Source organism: Ooceraea biroi, chromosome 9, assembly GCF_003672135.1.
Source record: "Ooceraea biroi isolate clonal line C1 chromosome 9, Obir_v5.4, whole genome shotgun sequence".
Taxonomy (NCBI): domain Eukaryota; kingdom Metazoa; phylum Arthropoda; class Insecta; order Hymenoptera; family Formicidae; genus Ooceraea; species Ooceraea biroi.
In genome coordinates, this window is record NC_039514.1 from 13551318 (window position 1) to 13568049 (window position 16732).

The 16732-nt window shown below is 42.0% G+C and overlaps 1 protein-coding gene across 1 annotated transcript; it reads left to right on the forward strand.

The window, feature by feature from the left end:
* The first annotated feature begins 920 nt into the window (after nt 1–920).
* LOC105277338 (enhancer of split mbeta protein) lies at nt 921–8650 on the forward strand. Its single transcript, XM_011335620.3, has 5 exons — nt 921–1323; nt 2024–2121; nt 4003–4092; nt 6516–6791; nt 7531–8650. The coding sequence occupies exons 2-5, from the start codon at nt 2053–2055 to the stop codon at nt 7990–7992; spliced, it is 897 nt and encodes a 298-aa protein (XP_011333922.1). The 5' UTR covers nt 921–1323; nt 2024–2052; the 3' UTR covers nt 7993–8650.
* The last annotated feature ends 8082 nt before the right edge of the window (nt 8651–16732 follow it).

A 16732-nucleotide genomic window follows, 5' to 3' on the forward strand; every position in this document is an offset into this window, starting at 1 on the left:
TATACCCGTATTACCTGATGCCGAGGAAATTCGATACACGATTACAAGAACTCGCAAATCTGTTCAAGAAATTGCGAATGCGATGCAAGGACGATCGCCACATTTTTGTGCACCATTTTCCTAATTATGAATCGTGAATACAATTTCTCGTGTCGTTTTTTTACTTGCTCTTTCTTATTTTGAATTCTATCTCAAGAAACATTCGGATTGCCGCGCAGGCTCCTGGTATCTACCGGAAGGAAAAAACGTTAACGAATGTAATGCGATAGCAGACGCACCAAACGTGCCACGGCATTAATTCCGCTTCATTATCGATGGATATGTGGTAATGGCATTCTGATTGAACGTTGCTTGCTTTCACTGAACGCGATGGCTCGTGTTACCGTGAGCGCATTGCGAACTCGGCACGATTGCTATATTTTGCAAACAAATTTGACACGGGCGTGCGCTAACGGGTGCACGTATAAAATTCGTAATCCAATCCGATTCGCCATGCGGGGCATTAATTATCGTATACGGCGCGGCTTAAACAACAACTACCTTATTTGCATTGCATCGATCGATAAATAAATAAAGACGAAATTAATAATTATCGTTATTAAGCAAAAACGCAAAACGAAAAAATATTAATTGCACCCATTTTTTATCTGTCTTTTCATTTCGTAAATCGAGTTGCGTGAGAGAAATCATGCGAGAAAGTTTGCAGTTTTTTCATCCGAGATGCACGATAATCCGCTGTTGATTTTTACGCGGAAATGTTTGGCGGAATGGACAATATTAACTCGGACTTCATTTGGATCGCTTTGTCGATCGACGCGTAGGATACGCGCGAGTGCAACAGAACGGAGCATTTGGAGCGACCTTCCTATCCAAAGTAGCTTCTAGAGGGTTCGAAGCCGGGTGAGGGTAGCCTGTGTCGGAATGGCAGTGGAGAGCACCGAGTCAGTTGGTGTAGAGACTTCACCAAGCGCACCCGCTCGTGTGTCTAATGTCGGCACGTTTCAATCCTCCTGACAGCTCATTCGACGTGTCGTCCGTACACGCGCGCTACTCGACTACTTTTTCATCACTTTTTCTTCTATCTTGATACGTGAAACGTAACAATGTCGCGGCGAGACGCCGTGAGGCAGCTCGATACGTGACACGATCGGATTGTTCGTATAGGAAATTTCACGTGCGAGCACCGTTGCTTTACTTTTGATTTTATATTTATCATTCGATAGATTTTTTTTATGCGTCAGTGTTTCTTCAGTGATTGTCAACGAACGAGTTTCGAATGAAATTTATTACGGATTGCTCTTGGAATTGCCAGTCTTGACGAGGGTATGTTGTCACTTTCTCATAACACATTAGGATTTTGTGTTTCTGTTTACAGTACATTATTTTTGCAGCAATTATATTTCTTGAATGACAGTTCTTACATAAAAATGAGATATATTATTTTAACGAATAAAACGTCAGATCTCTCTTTCATCTATGAGGAAAAATGAACTTTTATGTATGAAAGCTCTGAGATTACGCGATACGTATCTTTGTATTGACCATCACTTTGACTTTAGAGGCGTGTTTTACACGGCTGTCGAAGTGTGAATGAGATTTCCAGTCGACTCTCGTCGTAGCTATCCGCGTTTATTTGATCTACGGCTTAATAAATCGCACCGTGCTCGATCGTGCGGTGCACGTTGCCAATGGGGCTCACGTGTGTTTTATTTAAAGATATAAGTCCGTCGGCTGCTAGCGAACCGTACTTAATTTTCATTGCACATTTTATCGGGAGCTATCCGGTTTGACTGGTATATTTAGTTTCGCCGACGATTGTGTGACTGTTTTGCTGGTTACATGTTCAGGTACTAATCATTTATTCCCATATGACTAATCGTTTACGTGTACAGGCGTAAAAAAACGGATTTAGAGTTTACAGTCACAAATCACACGAAAACGAAACGCTCGTAATTTTGACATTACCTTTTCCAGTTGCTCCATTCGATTGTACGTGTTTTATGATCAGTTCCGTCATTTTCAGCCTGGGCTTTCCTTTCTTTTCTTGGATTTATGTCTTCCTCATCTGCAATGATGTACGATTATCCACATCCAGTCTCGAGAACGTACCAGTACAAAAAGGTATTGCAAGCGATACACTTAGGCATAAATAATTAATTTTAAGCGTGTTTTCATCATACGATCGTATTTTGAATTAAGAGTGCATAATAGCGAATAATTACGTACCATTTAAAATAATTAATATTTAATTACGCATGCAAGTTATGAGAGATTGTGTAACAAGCCCCCGTACAGCTGCACGTTTCAATCCAGACAGACATTTGCATGCGAGTCGTACTCGTTAATTGCTATCGACACATGGTGATCCCTTTTGTATTATTCAACAATTACTTAGGTTAAGCGACTATTAATTAAATTTGCGCCATGTGATAACATTAATATGGTATCGATTAGTAATACTGGCAGATCCGGGGAAGTATGAGCAATTCTAAATACCATAATTAATAACAGTCTCGACAGCGCAGTCATTAGATCAATATTTTATTTAATAATCATGCGAGTTACATATATTGATACTAATGGCGAATATCATTTCCGTTTTTGCACGTACAACGATGTCAACATGATGTTACAGTAGAATAAATATTGTATGATGTAATAGCAAAACGTAATAATAAATAATTGCTTTCTATATATAGTAGTTGCTGAAGCTATAATTATATTAATTATGATGATAAACATATTCTTTCAAGGCATACGATCGTACAAAATACTTGGACGTATTCATGTTTTACATCTATTTAATTTTCCTCGGGCTTACAAGAACACTGTCTTGCAACATGTTTAAACAATATACGTAAATACTTATGCAGTGTAATTTTATCTTTCGACACTTGTCGTTCGACAAATTGATAATCGAGAGCGTCTTAATTGGCAAAGTCCTTAAATCAGCCGCGCCCGCATACCAGCAATCAAGATTTTTTGCTCTCTCTCTCTCTCTCTCTCTCTCTCTCTTGGCGACGACTTGGCACCTGCTGTCTAAGTTTGTATTCTGGCAGTTTAACTGCCAAAAAAGAATTGTAATCGATGAAGAATACACGCACGGTATATGATTTGCTAATTGAAGCTAAATCATCGACGCGGCCACCTCAACACTGTTGAAGCACATGAGATTTCACCTTCTCCGCACGCGGCTCCTTGACATCGTCATTCATTACAAATTGAAGATTTCTTTCGTGAATCAATAAACGAAGATAAAACGATAAAGCGAAGGGGGGGCGTCTCATCCGGTTATGACTTGCGCTCAATTATTATTTACGTTCTGTCGCGTCGTCGGTCGTACATGCGAACGTTCGGTCCCCGCCTTCTCGCGTATCCCGACTACGTCGTAAATTTGTAATTTACGTAGTGATTGACGATCGAAAACGCGCGCCGGCCCAAGTGCGAAAGTTTCGCCGGGCCCGACCGGTACATCCGAGGCAGCTGTCGCGGAACATTGAATAATAAAATGTAACTGCAGGAACCGAAATTTTATTTGCAAAATTTACAATAAGTAAAAACAAATTTCTTTTATAAAAATTCATTAGAATCTTTTCTAATAAATAAGATCGTGTTACTGTTCTTCGCACGAGGCACGAGTGCCCTAGCAGTTCGTGTTTTCCTAGTTTTCAGCACATATGTATATTGTTTATCTATGATAACAATCAATCAAATTCAGTAGTACCAATAACGAACAAACAAATCGCAAGACAAAAAATACGCAAGAAGAATGTCCATTAACAAGATAAGACGTTGAAGAGATCATGCTCGCTAAAGATTCGCTGTATCACCGAATCTTTTGTGTAACATACATTTATATATATAGGATGCTTTAGCACTGTTAACACATTTTGAACCGTAGCTTATAACGTCATAAACTCATAAAATCAAGATGACAGATTGGAGAGAGCCGACCCTTAAATAAAAAGATTGCTGCATAACGTACGTTTTTTCAATGTTCAGGTAACAAAGCCACTTTTGGAAAGGAAGAGGCGAGCACGGATAAATCATTGTCTCGACCAGCTCAAGGATCTCATGGTGGACGCCTTTGAAGTAAGAATGCTAAGTCTTTTTTACAGTCGGCATAAATATTTCTTCCATAAGTGTATAAAATATTAATTGCACGTCAACAACATAAGCAAGAAGAAGTAAGAATAGAAGTAAGAATGCTGAGTCTTTTTTTACAGTCGGCATAAATATTTTTTCTATAAGTGTATAAAATATTAATTGCGCGTCAACAACATAAGCAAGAAGAAGTAAGAATAGAAGTAAGAATGCTTAGTCTTTTTTTACAGTCGGCATAAATATTTTTCTATAAGTGTATAAAATATTAATTGCATGCCAACAACATAAGCAAGAAGAACAAAATGACATGCAAATTGTTCAATGAATAAAGATGCCTTCCGAGAGCGAATGCTATTCTCTGCGGAGCTGCAGGATAGGAGATAATGCACTCGTTGCGGCAACTCTTTTATTCCATTACCTATTCCAGTCCTGAATTACGCGTAAGAGACTTATCCAGATACAATAATGATATGCAGCTCTTTTTTTCTCGCTTTTTCGTGCATTAAGTCTGCAATTTTTTTAGCAAGGGCGATTAACTTTCACTCTGCGATCTCACGCGCTTGCTTTCGCACCGTTGGAATAAATTGTTGATAACGGCTGAGGAAAAAAAGCGACAGCATACACACACACGCGCGCGCAAACACACACACGCACACGCAGATGCACATTTTGGAACGCAATAATCTCGGAGCCGATGCAGCCTGGTGCACGGAGCACGTGCTATGCTTTTTACCTTCCGCGCATCAAAGGAAACCCGTGTTTCTTGCTCGACTCTATTTATGATACCAGGTACTTCCTTTCCTACACACCGCCTCCACTCGGCTCCTGCAATTTTACGGATTGCGCCTAGCAGGAAACGCATTCTCCGTCCGCAACCGCGCGTGCAGGCGATTTTGCCTTTAAATATTTCCAGAGCGTGGGAACCGACACCCGGTGAACGAGTGTCAACGAAACGATATTCAGTGTCCAGTCATGCGAGTCTGCGTAACACGCTTTACCGCACGATAACTCGATGATATTTAAATATCCTGAATATCGCCGCCTGATCTCCTGAAGTGAATCACGTCTAGACGCTTGTTACTTTACATCTATTCGCGCTAGATGCGACGCACGATTCTCATCCCGTGATAACGTCGAACGCGATCCTTGAAAAGACTGGAAATCGGACCCGCTCAAGGTGAGACAAATGCGCGATACGAATGCGATACGATGTTAATTTCTGAATCCTCCCCGGGAATGCCTCGTCGAAGTGACATCTGTAATTTGTTGCCACGTCAGGATAATCGCTCACGAAAATTCGCATAAACTGTATTTTCACTCGTTCGGCCGAGTGAAAACTGCGAAACCGAAACTGCCACGCCCAGCATCAGTTTGGGAGACTTGGTTTGAAAAAACATTCCGCCTCTGCGGGCATTAACGTCAGACGATCTCAAAACGACCTGGCACGCATGAGGAGTGTCATTACGAGTGTCGTTTCCCGCACATTATATATTTTAAGTGGTATTCCCTACAATGTGCTTCGCCACTGGTGGCAATTTGATACCTTCTTTCCGCACGGAAAACGATCGTCTTCGGTGGCGGTCGTAATCGCGCATGAAACTTACGTTCGAGCATCGGCCAGCGGCCGCAGCCATCGCCGTCATCGTGCATGTAATTCGCTGAATCAGCGTGAAAGGCACCGTTGATTTCACCATGCTAATTTTCCAGTAGCATTATCCAGTCCGATTCCGTCTTGTGCGGCTCGTAACGCTCGTAACGCCGACCGGATGCTGTTGCTCCTCTCGCAAAACGTCCCGGATCGCCGAGCGTAAAGCTTCCACGACGCTTGGACGTCAAAGCCGCGATCCTTTAGAGTCGCTCGTCTTTTTCCCCCATTCCGGATTCAAGTGACGTAAAGTAAATAGACTGTCGCGCAGGCTTACAAACCGGGCTAGCTGCTAATACGACACACTATTTTAACAGCAATTTCCTCTGTAACGCGAGAAACTCGATGTTCTTCATAGGATCGTTTCACGATATTTAGCGCCGCCGATTCCGATCATCGGGCTGATCTCATCGGATGAAAGGGAAGGGAAGACTCGCTGGATGGAGGCGCGAAATTGCACGATCAATGAGAATCGCCAACAAACTCAGCAAAACAGTAGTCAATGAAGTGCAACAGTCGCGCTGTACATTCGCTCACGTTTTTCATCGCAATCGAGAGTAGAATTGATTATATCATAGAATAATCGGTATTATATCTCGTTGCATCTTCTGCCCGACATTGCAGCTGTCGCGTGTCGACGGCGTTACGTTACAGCTATTTCATGCCAGTAGAATCGGGGATCAGAAAATCCTTTTCCCTTTTGATGTCTGATTTTCATGGCGTGAAGTGTTCGATGGAACTGACAGAGGACGAATCTGGTTCACAGGCCGAAGGCGAGAACATCGGCAAATTGGAGAAGGCGGACATCCTCGAACTGACGGTGCGTCATCTGCAGAAGCTGCAGGCGTCGCGGCCCACCGGGTTGTCGACGACGATCACGGATGCCGATAAAGCATCGGAGGAAAATCCCTGGCAGTTCGGATTCGGGCTCTGCGCGACGGAAGCATGCAGATTTCTCTCGTCGCTGCCCGGCGAAGTTGCGGAACGGCTGGCCAGCCACCTCACAACTGGCCTTCAAAAAAGCCGACACACGAATCCATCGGTAATTATCCGTTCGATCCGCAATTATTTCGGACGGACGCGCGAGCGCGCCGGGGGAGGGGGTGGATTAATGAGGCGAAAGTTCTTTGACGAATCGCCGTGTACGCTGCCTTCGTGGATTTATCGCTACCGCTCGCTTGCGCGTTCCTCCGCGAAACGAGGCTTTTAATCGTGCCACGCTTTTCGGCGCGGACGAGCGATTACATCGAGCGATTTATCGCGCAGCCTCTGGCGCTGTTAATTATTGTCGGCCGCAAGGACGTGAAATTTATGTTATCGCAATTAATTTGATGTTTACGCGCATACTTAATTGCCACCCGCAATTAATCGGAAAATAAAAAGACTAGGACTGCACGAGAACATTAATTGTTATAATTAATATCAGTTAAGTGATTTAATATAAAGTTACATATTTCTGTCGCAAGTTCTTCGAATTCGCGGGTTATGCGTTCCTTGTTACTATAATTATTCTATCGATGTTAACTTTATCTGTTAACTGCTAAATAATTGTTACATAATTTTTCACTTTTCTGTGAAGACCGTTACGATATATTCTCTTTGAAATCACGTAGCTAAATGAAGTCACGCGTTACATTTTCTCACGAAACTATGTCGAAAAGCGCCGAGATAGGTATTATCGTAAGCGCGATCGCGCCGCGCGAATAATCCGACTTGCAAAGATGTATGATCGCGAAGTGTTAACGACCGGCATAATGACTGCAAAAACATGTTCACTTCAGCCGAAAACAGGCAGGCCCACCCTGGCCAACCTCGACCGCATCGTCAACGTCGTGGCACCTTGTCCCGTCGACACCTTGTGCGAAATTGACTCGACGATACTTTCCACGAGCACATCGCCGATAAGGTCCACGCCTCATGCCGATAAAACCGTCGATGAGATCCATGACGGTGCGGCCGCAACAACCGTTTCCTCCACGCCTCGATGTCGCGTCTCAACGTCGCTCGTTAACGACAATGAGAAGTTGACAGCAACTTGCAGCACCAAACCGAAGAATCTGAGGGCAACGGCCACTACGACGTCAGTAACGACGGCAACGACAAAGACAACGACAACAGCTACGACAACGACGATGATGACGAAGAACAAAACAAATGACTCGCTAGATATTAATGCCGATGACGACGAAGAAATCGACGTAGAGCACGTGGATGAGTGCGATCCAGTGTGGAGACCATGGTGATATTTGGTGCGAGCGCGTTTCTGTGCTGATGAGAAGTAATGTCGATGAGATGCATTTACTTTATACAAAAATTGTCTGAGAACTGTCGCATTATATATGCATTGTACTGATACCAATAGAGATTGATAAAGCTTTCCACATCGATATCACTAAGATTAATGTTAATGATTTTGCGTTAATTCGACGTTTACTTTGGTACTTGGCTTTAATTTGATAGATGATAGTTCACCCTTGGGTAATTCAAATTAATTACTTAGATTTGTGATATGAAAGCGATCTTTTTCATTGTTCTAGTAGTTTAGACGGTAGAGAGGAGATACCGGTACTTTTACAATATCGTTATTATAAATTGAATATAGAAGAGTATAAATATCGCGTACTTTGTTGTATTGTAAACTCTTCTCACTTAATATGTATATTTCTTTATTACATTAATTCAAGGAGAGAGCATTTGATTAATTTTATGCTATAGTTTATTTGCATAGGTATATATTAGAAGAACATATCTCGATATAATTATTTATGTTGCTTTACTTTTCTTGGCATTAAGAAATATATACTTTGTGCGTGATTAATCTGTGATAGCGATAAAAATATATATAATATTTTGTACTATATATATAGCCCGACGCATCTTTAATAAAATTCTGAAGTTTAATTTATGTGTTTGATTAGTCAACTCATTCGGAACATCTATATCATAAACGTTACCTTAATAATATTTTCGATTGAAACGAGAGTGTACAAAAGATGAAATATTTTTCAAATATTTTGCGATGCGCATAACTGATTAACTTATTACCGACATTTATATAAAAAAAAATAATTTTTATAATTTTACTTTGATGAAATAATTATTTATTTTAGTCTATATATTACAAATGTAAAAATTTCGGAAATCATTTATTTTTCGGAAAAGTTGACAATATTTAATTGACAATACTAAGAAGCCAAAAAGCTTTAAACAATTCTTCGTCCATCAATTAGAATGATGATTTCTTATATATATTTTTTTTATTAAAAAACAAATAAAAAATAGATTTCTTTTATAATATATAGGAAAGCTGCATTGCCATCTATAAAAGAATGCAGCAACTTTTCTCTCATATGAAGAATGTTGTTGAAATTAAAACTCAATATAATACATTTTTCATAGTCTTAAATGTTAAAAATATGATTAAAAATATAAAAAAGACAAGTTATTCTATTAGTATTATTTAATATATGATAGTTTATAAGTTAAACATATTTTTAATGTAAAGCGAATATTGAGTTGATTGCTGAATTTTGACAAGAAAGCGCCCTCATTTAGGCGGAACTAAAAAATATCGTGATTGACATTACCGACAACATTACCATTAGCGATGATTGGCAAAAATGATGATAAGTTATGAAAACTTAGTATAAACTGTCTGAACTATAATGATCCCAACATAATTTCAATAAATGGGATGCGGTAATGTGTACGCAATGTACACGCATATGTATACATATGCACACCACATTACCGAAGTAATGTTGAAAGATTAGCTGCAGTCCAGCTGATGTTACGAGTGCTTTACAACATTTTGTATAATTTTCTTCTTTTAAATAAAAAGAAGGAAATATAAAATGTTTCGAAGCAGTTTTTTTAAATTTTGCACGTTTCCTGACATGTCGATAATATAAACGCTGTCGGTCACGATTTTTGCCTTGTATTTCCTGTATCAACGAATGGTAAAAAAAGGTAACTGCTTCTTAGGTTAACATATTGATGGTAACTTGATGTTAATCGATATTATAATGTTTTATATTACAGTATTGCAGAAAAGACGAAATGCAAGATAAATACATTTAATCAATAAAGTTATCGAAAAAACATTTTTCTGAAAAAACTTTTGGTATATAGGAATCATCATTTTTATATCTTGATTTTGTTTTTACCAACAAATGCTACTTCCGACTGTTGTTATTTATTATCTACATAAATATGTAAAATTTAGATATATTAATTTTATATTTCAACATAAAAATATGCAATACTAAAAATTTAGTATAAGTTCTTCGCAAAATATGTGTATTTCTATTATTTATCACAAATAATAGTATATCGAATAATAAATAATCTCTCTATTACGTTTTTATAATGTAAAAAAACAATATAATTTCAAATATTTTACTAGGAAATATTATCGTCATCCATCGCAAAGAATCAGTAATTTTAAACATACTTAGCTACAATGCTTCAAGCTCCTTTCAGAACAAAACCGCATGTTGACCACAAGCAGGTAGAAGAGATCAGAGTAGTTCCCGCAGATAAAGAATCTGGTCTTGACGATTGTCGGGTCTTTTCGGCAAGAATACACCATTGCTAACAAACGATTTCCATTGACCATTATTGTGGTCACTAAATGAGAATACTGATATTTTTGCTGATGCTTTCCAGGAAAAATGGCGGTATGGTTTTTTAAAGCTTTGTCGTGACGCTGACACTATTGTCACTACTGCCATTTAGTGGCTTCGGGTTGACTCGGTAAAATAAATGACATTAAGTAAACCGAGAAAAGAAAAATAAAGAATAACTTTTTCCGGTTTCCGCTTTGTTCAGGATTCTATAGGTTAGCGATTATCTGCATGTGACATTCGCCAAAATGAGTAGATTAGTATTTTAAACATATTTCATCAATCTTCGTTCCAAATAGAAGGCTTTCAAAGTTTTCGAACAGTTATACAAGGAATTACAAGTATCGACTTTGCAAAAATCGTTGCTTTCGCTTCCAAGTTACTAAAAACCTTTCTATTTAAAAATCCATAGATCTATAAAAAAAATCACCTATGAGTATCTAATAACATTGCTAAAACGATTCTCCGCGCGAGCACGAATGCTCGTTAATATCTCAATCGTGCGGATTGGTGTTCGTCGATGCGTGGGTCATGTTGCGCCCGGTGGTGGCCGGATAATGCCATAGGGACCGAGCAGTTTTATTTGCCGGTCGGGTCTCAAAGTGGTACCAAAGTCGGCGCACACGCGCGGTGTACGCGAAAGTCGTCAGGAAAGCGCTCTACGGCCATTACTACTCCTTACCAGCGGTTCGCGCGGCGCGTCAAAGAGCGCTCATTAAATGCTGGCAATTAACTGCGGGCCAGGTCTCGGGGTCCGAGTTCCTCGCTTTCCCGTTCCCTTGACACCTCCCCAGCTATCCCCTTCTCAGTCCAGTCAGTATTCTCGATCTCCGTCGGGGCCCCGTGTGCCCGTAGTGGTGATGATGGTAATGGTGGTAGTCGGAGCTCAGGTGTAAATGCGAGTCCCAACTCGGAGTTGGACCCACGCGCTTTAATGGGCCTTGCCAACAAGAACGATCGGCATGCGACCCATCTATCACCCCGCGAGCTGTTATTTAATGGTTTGCATCCTGCTTCGGTCCCCGCCGCAGCTTACGGGGTCTCGTGGTGACGTAGCCTCGCCGCGGATATAGATATATGCCCCCTTGCCTCGTGGGCACGCTGCGGATTATTAACTTTCTACCGACGCGTCCGCGGTCTGTCAGAGGGATCGGCTCTCCGCGCCATTGAAAATAAGATTTCACTTAGCTCGCACATCTCCTGGACCCTTTGAATGTTTTTCGACAGGAAGGAGGAAGAAAGAGTTCCTCCGAAACTTCGAACTGACCGAGCCTATCATTAAGCTGCGACACTCGCGATTGCGCCATTGTAACATCGTCACGTTCTAAGATCGTCGACATTAAATCTTGGTCACATCACACTTGATCAATGCGACTGGATATCAACTTGGTCTCACGCCCTGCTACGGGTCTCGCAACAATGTTCGAGACATGCGACCTGCCTATCGTCGGATGATCTATGGCTTAAAGGTTGGAGCATTGCGATCTCTTGTACCGTGCAAGATTAGAGCCGGTAATATTCGCCTGCGCACTATGTTGCACGTGCGCACCGGAACACCAGAAATTTATCAACTTCTCGTCGATTACTTGGCTTAATGTATACTGTTCTAGATGATGCTTCGAATAACATGATCTATGTCTATTTAGACGTTATGAAAAATGATTAACGAGTATAATTTGCCCCGGGAAAGTTTCTTCACAACTTACGTAATTAGTTTTACGTCACGTTATTAATACGTAATTTGTATTTGCAATTTAAAAGTTATTTGTATCGTGATCGATTTTATTAATTCAAGCTTCTGCTTACAAGAAACATATAATAGAAAACCCAAATTCTACATCGCGGGTAAAAACATGATTGATCTATAATTCAAAAAATGACTTTTTAGAGGCAAAATTTTATATTGTAGTTTTTACAAAAACCTACACTATCTTTTATTAAAGCCTGCTGTGAACATTCATGCGACATGCTGTTTTTTGTGAATCTAATAATCATGCGAATCACGTCCCCCATTGATACCCCCATGAACAAATTGTCGAAAACGTTTCGATGTCTGCGGGAGGGTAAACTGTTGCCACTGTCTACTATTAAGCACCCTGTCAAAATATATCAATGGATAAGTAATAGTAGCAAGTTGGCTGACCGAGTTAGAAGAAATAAACGCATCCCCAAGCAAGTGGGTGAATGGACAAATGATTAAGAGCGTTGTCGTGTTTGAGACACGTTTTCGCTTCAAAATTCTTGACAACTTGCTTCCTACGAGCTCATCCTGCGGAATAAGTCCCAGAGGATCATGGTGATCTTGAGAATATCCTTCAAAAAGGGTCTTCCTAACAAAGTTATTCTAAAGCGTGAAATGGATTTTCTTTAAATGGCGTCTTGAGGCAAGAATAAAGGTAAAATAATATTAAATATTTTAACATTTCCCTCAACTCTTATTTTTAGCAAATTCTTGTCAGTCATATATCTCAAACACAAAACTAACCAGATACAATTAAAAACAAGTATTGTTGTTATAATATATTTTTCTGAAATGTCAATTTGTATGATACAAAAGGGTACGTATGTATACTCAAATTCATGATGATCGTTTATCACTTTGATAAGACTACATCATCTCACACTTATATTGTGAAACATGTACCCTGCTTCTGTATGTTTCTGACATACGACAAATAACAATTCATCGCATCCAAGGATCTTCTCGATATAAAAACGCCAATGTCCCCGAGAAATTTTGACACATCGCTCTCACTCCTAGTGAAAAAGGTAACAATTAGATGCACGATTGTCCCAGGGGAACGATTTTCATACGGAGACACCTCTGACACCTCGTCGTCATTGATCGACCTGGTCGCATAGAGAGACGCGTGCCCGAGGGAAAAGGATTCCTCTAAACCGAACGAGGTTGCCTCACATCGGGGGATATACGCGATCGCAGAATTGGAATTGTCATGTGCTTGAGATTGTTCACGATCCCGGCAGACCGATTGATCATTCGAACGGTGGACATTCGCAGGAAATTATAGATCTTCCGTGCGGAATTTGGCCGCGTAAAAGTTGCAGGTCGTCCGTGATGAACGATCATTGATTGAGACGTGGCGATGATCGTCCGGGAGATACGTTGCCCGAACAAGCTGCGTTTCCGCAGGTCGGCGTGTTAACTGTAATTTATCTTCAGTGGAACAATCTGTTTGACATGAGTTGTACATGCATTATCCCCGTTTCTCTTAATTTCGATTCGCGGGCTGCATTCGCACGGCCAAGTGCACCGAAAATGCCTCGCGTGTGCACCGTCGTGGGAGCGACGATTATTAGAATCCGCGAGCTTCGGCGCTAATGTCCCCGTACAATCTCGCGATTTTCCACAGCGCATAAAAGCTGCGGTGTGTTCGCTGTCTTTAATGGTACATAACACCGTTACAACCTACTCCGCCGGCGCGAATTCGTCGTGCGAATACGTCCGCCATTCCTATCTCATCTTCCTTTTTTTTTTCGCCTCCCTCGCTGTCGTCGCGTAACACCGTCGTCGACGATAATTAACTTTACGCGCGATAATATTCGCGGGCACGCTCGTGTTTCCCCGGGATTGGCGCGTTCGGGGACAACAGGCGGATTGTGCGTACCCCGCGTGACAGGTGCAAAGCGAATCTTAGGCGTGAAGGTTGAATCTCGCGGTCGGAACGGATTCTTACACATTCTCGAGCAAGACAATGAGCCATTTCAGCGTTAATGAGAATATCGCCTACGGTATTCGTAAGAAGCGCGTGTTTCATTCGGACTCCGTTAACGGTGAGGATGATGAGCGTCTCCTGCAGAATAAAATGTCGTTAATTCGCAGTCCCGCAAGTTGATCCGTTAAACGTTCACTTCTTGATCCACTCTCGTCGCTGAAACGATCCTACAATTTTCCTTTCCAATTAATTCCAATTAAATCAACCCCCTCTTACCCTCGTCGCAGAGAAGCTAGCCTCGCGGTAGCGTAAAATTCCTGGAACACCCTGTACACCTCCAATCCATCGTGAGGCATTTAATCCACTCTGGGCTATCATCTATTTTCAAGAAGTGCATCGCGCGATGCACCGGGCGGCGCGATAGCACGTGTCGTGATTGTAGTTTATGGGGAGCTGATTGCGGGAGCGTGGGACGACGCTTCGTTGGCGGATGGCGGACGGGCGCCCGTGGCCGGACGCCGTTCATCGGCGCACTTATACGTATCCAGTCCGTTGTCAGTGTTTCGTTTCGTAATCATTAAGATATGCATTATCCCCCTAATGACGCGCGGCAAGGCGCAACAGCGTGTCCGATCGGGGTGGTGGCTCTCGCGCGCGAGCGGCAAGGGCGCGCATAAATTTCGCGTAAAGGGCCTTCCAGTCTGTTTCGCGCTCGATGCTGATTAATGCGTTCGCGCGTCGGCCGACACCGCAATTAATTAGCCCGCGTGATCCTCGCGGAAAATTCCGACGTTGATCGACGCGCCGGCTAATGCGTGTTTCTTCACTCGGATAAATTAAATTGGCCTTCGTAATGGGGCGACGCGATGATCCCTGCGTTGTTATCTGCGTTGACATTGCAAACGTCGCGATCATTTTTATTTATTCAAGCGCGTCGATACGAATATCATTGCGAGATTGTTATAATATGAGTAGCCATCTGCATTTCGATTGTTCGAAAAATTACGCTCACTTCATTTTTAGGTTCTTTATGAAGTAAACTAAAAAGATATCAAAAATATGGTGCAACGATTGTTTAACGAGTGCTGGAGAAGATGGGAACATAAATTGCTCTCAGAGTGATATTTAAAAATTGTGAGATTTCATTAAGATTTCGGGTCTTTCGTTATAAAATGTTGCTTACTTCCGTATTCAGAATCATCTTTAACACATCGCGCAATGTTTCATTGCGGCGCTTCATTCGAAACGCTATCCCTGCGCGAGCAAACAGAATAATCGTCGCAGCCGATACGCGTCGGGGCTTAACGCGTGCATTAATGCAGCGCGGGATCTAAGGCCCATTGTGCCAGATTGCGATGCTCGTCCGGGCGAGTCCTCGCGGCTTTTCGGCCAATGTCCGAAGTGATTACACGCAAATCAGACGTGGTGGTTTCGCCGCGGCGGGGAACCTGTCCGAAATGTCTAATGTCCCAAGAGAGGGACGAAAGAAATGGCGACCGCTCTGCATGCGTTCCAGAATACGCCTCGTGACGTATCTGTCTTTTTGCGGCCTGCGGGAATCGCAATCGGCGAAACTCGCTGAAACTTCTTCGCTCCGACGTCGTCTGTTTTCGTCGGCCGTCCCTCGGCGACGTTTCTCACACGCACGCACGGCGTGCGTTTTACGACATTAATTACGATCGACGTTAATTAAACGGAGACGACGGTATCGTCGCGATCGGCGGTGCCGCGCGATGCGCCGGCATATGCCGGCATGAGAGAGAATTAAGGACACGTAAAGGAGCGTGTCCGTGCAAAATGTCGATTCCGCCGTTCCATTTTCCGCTTGCGCCCCTGCGGGCGGAAGCCTTTCAGCAGCGGTTGCGGCGGGCACTGAAATCGCGGTGGAATCCCGCGATTCAATTAAACGCGCGATTACTCGGCAAACGTAATTAATTTTAATTAACGATGCGCGCCGAATCGCGGCCGCGGGAGCGTGTACGCGCGCAGCAGCGGGCTCCTCTGAACCTTGCACGATCTCATTGGCGGGATCACGCGATGCGTGATGGCATGGAGGTGGTCGAGCGGGTTTCACGATGAGAGTGTCGACGGCCGCGACTGCTCGTGTGAATCAAAAGCAAATTAGATATCGACTACATTTATATCGTATTTTTACGTTATCACGAAATCGGCGGTAAATTTACAAATTGTATTGCGGTCTCGAAGCACCGCTTTAAAATCGCTATAGGTAACTGTCTCGCATTGACAAATGCGTTGTTGATTAATCGGCAACTGAGACATCACGTACGTAATGAAGCACGACGTAGTGTGATGTACTTTATATTTATTATGAAAATTATTAGAAAAAGAAAGATCATTATTCATACATCTAGATTTGTGGAAATATTGCAGCTTGGAGAAATAATACGAGCATGATGGCAATTACGTTCGATGTTAGTCACGAACAAAGCAGCGGCAAAATTAATAATGCTTCTGCTCTAAATTGCATATATTTATTAAATAACAAACAAGTCTGCGTATTTCTCGTATGTCATAAAAAATGCTGAAAACTGTTTTATTAAAATGATATATTTCTCATATATTCATATAAGAAATTAATGACAAGTTTAGACGATTTCTCTCGAATTCTTCCTGATCATAAACCGCGAGCCGCGTCGAATCCGCAAAGGAAATCGGTGCGGATC

Coding starts and splice junctions, on each gene's coding strand:
- LOC105277338 (XM_011335620.3), top strand. CDS start 2,053: ATGTCTTCCTCATCTGCAATGATGTACGATTATCCACATCCAGTCTCG. Junction 2,122..4,002: donor GAACGTACCAGTACAAAAAG/GTATTGCAAGCG, acceptor TTCAATGTTCAG/GTAACAAAGCCACTTTTGGA. Junction 4,093..6,515: donor TCATGGTGGACGCCTTTGAA/GTAAGAATGCTA, acceptor TCTGGTTCACAG/GCCGAAGGCGAGAACATCGG.